We start from the raw sequence: 6,000 nt of genomic DNA on the forward strand, positions 1-6,000 counted from the left end.
CTCTGCTGATCCGGGGAGGGCTGCAGACTATAACATGCCTCCTCCGATACATGTGGTGTCGCCAGTCGCTTCTTTTCACTTGAAAATGAGGAGTTTCTCCAGGGGGACGTAGTGCGTGGTGGGATCACGCTATTACCCCCAGTTCCCCCTCCCCCCCAAACACACGCCCTGACTGACCAGAGGAGGCGCTAGTGCTGCGACCAGGACACATACCCACATCTGGCTTCCCGCCCACAGACACGGCCAATTGTGTCTGTAGGCCCAATAGTCATACCTTTCTGATAAGACTGAGAATGTTTCATTTGGGTATTAGGGGTCCTATTTGCAGTCTGTCACACATGGCGTAGCCTCCCTGAGGGTTATCTTCAACCTCGTCTTGTTTACGCTTTACATGTTACCCAAGGGCCCTGTTGTCAATCAGCATGCACTTCCTCCTTATTGTTATGCTGATGAGACCCAAATCTAAATAAAAAAAACATTTTAAAAAAAACTGCCCCAAACCCCTCCTGTGGTCCTCTCCAATTGGGAAATCTGCCTTGAGAAGATAAAGTCTTGGATGAATCGCAACTTCCTGCAGCAAACAGCAGCAAAATAGAGGCTCTCCTTTTCCAGCATTCAGTGCCAGGTCCAGCTTTCCCTACATAACTCATCTTGTGTTTGCTCATTAAAAACATGGCAGTCAGCAAATGAGGAAAAAAAATTTCTAGTAATCCACCTTGGTGTTTCGTTTTACTCTCATCTGTCCTTTGAAGAAAATGAAGAAAAATAAAATACACAACCAAAACAAAATGATGAGAAGTCTCCCTTGAAACCCTTAAAAATGTCTCAAAAGCCCAACCTGAGGCTGAGCAGTTCCTCCATATCTTTATTACCACGAGGCCCCACTGCTGCAACACGTTCTTCATTCATTTCTGGCAGGAGTGTGGAAAAGCATGTCCAGCACAGCACTGCCAGGATTGTGATGAGAGCATGTAAACACCAGCACATCACACCTGTCCTCCACTCACAGTACTGGCTCCCGATCCCCAACGGGAATGAAATTCAAATTCTTCTCCTGACCTTTCATTTTGTTCTCAAGGAACTGCATACTCTCTGAAACCTCCACCTGCGCCCTTTGATCAAGTAGCAGCCAGCTACTGCGGGCCCTGTGGCTAATGTTCCCACTGTGGGCGACCAAGTTTCTCCTGCTCTCACACCTCCCCGTCTAGGAAATGCCCCCGTTGACAACCTGAGAGCACCACAGACTTTTGACTCTTTTAAAACTCAAGATCGGGCATCCGGGTAGCCTGGCGGTCTATTCCGTTGCCTACCAACACGAGGATCGCCGGTTTGAATCCACATTACCCCCGGCTTGGTTGGGCATCCCTACAGAAACAATTGGCCATGTCTGCGGGTGGGAAGCCGGATGTAGGCATGTGTCCTCTTCTCCAAAGGAGTTGAATCAAGTGCAACTGGACTTGGTATATATCCGTGAAGACGTTTCGCCTCTCATCCAAGAGGCTTCCTCAGTCCGTGCCTTTCTGACTAGACCAAGCTAGTCTGTCCTGTTCGTTGCACTAGTGCCTCCTCTGGTCGAGCCAGGCACCTGTTCAGGGGGGAGGGGGAACTAGGGGGAATAGCGTGATCCTCCCACGTACTACGTCCCCCTGGTGAAACTCTTCACTGTCACGTGAAAAGAAGCGGCTGGCAACTCTACATGTATCAGAGGAGAAATGTGGTGGTCTGCAGCCCTCTCTGGATCGGGGGGGGGGGGGCAGCGACCAGGACAGCTGGGAAGAGTGGGGTAATTGGCCGAATACAATTGGGAAGAAAAAGGGAGGGAAAAAAAACCCCACTCAACATCTAACCCTAGAACCCAGTCTCTGCAGACATGGAGAGAACATGCAAACTCCACACAGAAAGGAACTGGGATGGCCTGGGGTTCGAACCCAGGACCTTCTTGCTGTGAGGGAACAGTACTAACCACCATACCATCCAGAGACCAAAGCTAACAGAAGCAACCTAATGTATTACAAACTACATCAAACGATATGGGAACACGGTTGTACATCAATATTGATTATAGAATTGGTAGATTACCTGTCCAACAGAAGAGTCGCCACACTGCCATCATGTGAAAGGACAGAGTCTCCAACCATGATAAAGATGCCAGTTAGTATTTTGTAACCTCGCTTCATGGTCCAGATGGATAGAGTAACTATTTGTGAATGGAGAAAAATCCTGGATTTCAGCTTTTTAAAGCAGTAACACATAGGAAGTGCCTGGTGGGCTTTTTGCAATCACACCAATTGTTCTAAATGGCTGAAGCCACATCCAAGTTGGTGTGTCAAATGGCCTTGACGCTCCAACTCGAATCCATCTTGAACTTGGAGTGTCAACAGAGTCGCTGGTGACCAAAATACAGCTGTTTTTGTATGGGACATCCGCTGCCGCAAATAACTTTATGTGGAGGCAAACCTTCCACCTACAGTGTGTAATATAGGTATCAAATAAGGGGCATCAAATGACATACGTCAACTATCGCTTTTTTAGTGTGTCTGGGCTGTAACGCCACAACTGTTTTTATCTGTGTGGCAGATTTTTCTTAATGAAATTAACAATACTACCACCACCACTAATAATAGTAGTAATAATAATGATGACATTATAATCAATATTGACAACAGCCAGTGGTTTCTAACTATTATCTTTACGAGTATCCTCAAATTCACTGGCTTGTACTGCATTTCGTAAAGTGGGTATACGAGAAAAGAAAATTTACACCAAGGACTTACATTCATTACAGCAGAAACATTAGGTGACATGAAAATATATCCACACACACCCTCTGTCACTCTCTCTCTCTCTCACACACACACACACACACACACACACGCACGCACGCACACATACACACACACACAGATGCTGAGAGGTCAGGGGGGGAGATGCTGAGTATTAATTAAAGAAGAGACAGGTAGCCCTTCTTTTTTCAGTCTGTACACTTAAAGGTTAATGATTTCTAGCTTAAATGAACAGCCGACTGATTAAGAGAGTGCGCTAAAGAGAGAGACAGAGAGACAGAGAGAGAGAGAGGAAGCTGTCAAAATGAGTGAGAAGCAGGGCGAAGGAGGGGAAGATAACAGAAGGAATAAAGGGAAAGATTGAAAAGGGCATGAGAGGAAGAAACACATCAAAAATAAATGGAGAGAGAAGAGCAGGGAGGGAGCGAGGGAGACAAAATGTTAGAAGAGGAAGAAGAAAGACGCCCTCGGGGGTTGTTTTGTTTGTAATAGGCTGAGAGAGGGACAGACACAGAGAGAGAGAGAGAGAGAGAGAGAGAGAGAGAGAGAGAGAGAGAGAGAGAGAGAGAGAGAGAGAGAGAGAGAGAGAGAGAGAGAGAGAGAGAGAGAGAGAGCGATAAAGACCCAGGGAGAAAAACAAATGAAAGAGAATAAGAGATACCCGGTGAGACAGACTTAACCTGAATCAGAGAGGAAAACAGTAACAAGAGGTAAAAAGTGGAAAGGGGGCGTAGCACTGAAAACAACAACAACATCCAGATAAGATCATAGTGGGGGAGAGAGTGAGAGAGAGAGAGAGAGAGAGAGAGAGAGAGAGAGAGAGAGAGAGAGAGAGAGAGAGAGAGAGAGTGGATGAGAGAGCAGCAGGTGAGAGAGGTTTCCAATATCCCAGACCCCCGTTTTTCTGCTGACGTTAATTACACTAACGATCAGCAGCACAAAGCCCCAACCCGGGGCGCGACAGCACCTGGGAGGGGGGTGAGGTGGAGGTGATGGGGGGTAAGAAACATGGACAGACGGAGTGACAGAGAGGACAGAAAGATGGCAGACGGACAGACGTGAGAGAATAAAAGAGAGAGAGAGCGAGAGAGAGCGGAGCAAAGAAATCGATCATGAAAGTCATTGTGTTGTATCACTGAAGAGTCAATGACTAGGAACTAAACTTTCCACCCACCCATCCACACACACATCCAGGCTCTCTCTCTTTATCACCGGCTTTCTTTTTGCTCATAGACTTCATCTTTATCCCGTTCTTTCCCTCCCTCTCATCCCCGTTCCCTCTCGCTCTCTATCTGTTGAACTCTGAACGACACACTGAATCATTCCGCTTTTTAACGCTGTGGTACATCGCTCCTCTTTCTGCTAAGTGCTGACCTATACAGAGATAAATAGCAATATTCCCCTCGGTGCCATTAGAGGCACATACAAGCATATTTCCTATATATGGATTTACGCCAGATGCCGCTTATTTCGTATTATCTCATAACTCACAACAGGCACAGGGATGGAGAAAATAAATACCGCATGGGAAATGCAGGGGGACGACACACTTAAGCCCCAGTTCAAAGTCAATTTAGTGGAATTATCAGCGCAGCCATGTCGGTTGGTGAAGAGGTTTGTCTTGAACACAGGAAAATTAGCTTCCTGCAACTTTCATAACCCAGCAGCATCCAAAATGTTGGGTCTCCCTCTCAATGCATTTTACATTTGCATTTTGCAAATGTTAACTGTCGTCTCCGACAAACTGCCAAAAGCGATCTCATATCAGCATCGCAAGTTGTTTTTTTTCTTCACACACCAAAGTGGGGTGGCCTATAATAAGCCCAAGCAGTTGTGTGTAAAAAGAAAATTGAAGTCTCTGGAGAGTTTCAGATGCAGATAGTCAAGTTCAATTTACAAATGCTATTGTCGTGAATTCAGGGGGCAGCCGGGACAAAAACCTGGGTCACCCGCACCATGGGCAACTGCGCTAACCAGTCAACTAAAGGGTCCGACCCGTTAGCCAACGGCTAGCGAGTCTACTCATTCGTGATCGTTACACTATCAGGGCAATAAAAACATATGAAGGCATTTTTTTTGATTGTAATGGCAAGAAAACTTGAGGTAAGAAATATCAGATGGACAACATAAAATTACAAATTAGTTAAAAAAAAAAAAAACAAGGTTGCTCAAAATAATTTAAAAGCCAAACAACACTCAACCAAAAAAAGGCAGTAGATAATGAACTATTTAAATCCAAGCCTTTAGGAATTTACCATTGCTGTTATGGGACAAATAAAGCCAATGCATGTCCTGTGCTGATGAATACATACTCAGTAATACGCCGCCAGATAACCTTGGAAGCAATAGACAAGTGACATTGACCATTTGCAGCACGATCAGATAATATTCCTCAGAAAATGTGATTACCCCTCTGGCTGACTTAATGTTCATATTATGTCACAAGGTCTACCAGTCCATCTGGTTCATGACCTCAGCCATAACCTTTTCTTTACCCAATCACCAGTTGTTGCCAGATCTCTATTTCTCTGTCATTTCAGACGCCGTTGCCCATTCCGGTTTGGCCACGCCCCTCTCCTGTTTTCCCCGCCCACCTCCTCACCTGCAGCTCATTCCCTCCAATCAGCCCACACTACCTATACACTCCCTTTTCACCAGGCCCCTGCCAGAGTGTCTGGTGTGTTCTGCTGCCTGGCTCTCCAGCAGGTCCTTGTGATCGCCCAGCCTGACCTGACTGCGTTTTGACTCCGCTGCCTGATTTCTGGACTCCCGTTTCTTCTGCCTGGCCCTCGTCTTCTCTGGTCGCCTGTTTTGATCCGACTCCCCGGTAACCTGAACTGCGTATGAACCTTGTTTTCCCGTCTGTTTGCTCCTTGTCTGTTGTGGTCACCAATCAAACTGATGTCCTGGCATACTGACCCCTGCCTGCCTTTTGACCAGAGCAAGCCGTTTTGTGACTTCAACCTGCCTGTCTCTGAGCCGCGTATCCAGGTTCTCATCTGGCAGGCTCTCTTAAATCATTATATTGTGTGTGTGTGGTAAGCAGCTGCAAGTGTTGGAACTCATTATGACTCCAGAAAGCAAAATAAGAAATCCATGTGGTCAGTGTCTTACATAAATATATACATCTCTCTCTCTCTCACACACACACACACACACACACATATATGCATGCATGAGCATGCACAAAAAAAGGTCATAGCACTTGCCACTGTCA

General features: G+C 46.2%; 1 protein-coding gene across 5 annotated transcripts in view; it reads right to left on the minus strand.

Moving 5' to 3' along the window:
- fgf11a (fibroblast growth factor 11a) overlaps nt 1–6,000 on the minus strand; it is a 102,665-nt gene that overhangs the window by 56,085 nt on the left and 40,580 nt on the right. The window contains exon 4 of one of the 5 annotated variants that reach the window (XM_056300351.1): nt 1,856–1,862. The exons of the other annotated variants lie outside the window; for them this stretch is intronic. Coding sequence (XP_056156326.1) covers nt 1,856–1,862 — 7 coding nt within the window. The remainder of the gene's footprint in view (nt 1–1,855; nt 1,863–6,000) is intronic. 5 annotated transcript variants of the gene reach the window in all.

The sequence above is a fragment of the Lampris incognitus genome, chromosome 20, assembly GCF_029633865.1.
Source record: "Lampris incognitus isolate fLamInc1 chromosome 20, fLamInc1.hap2, whole genome shotgun sequence".
NCBI lineage: Eukaryota > Metazoa > Chordata > Actinopteri > Lampriformes > Lampridae > Lampris > Lampris incognitus.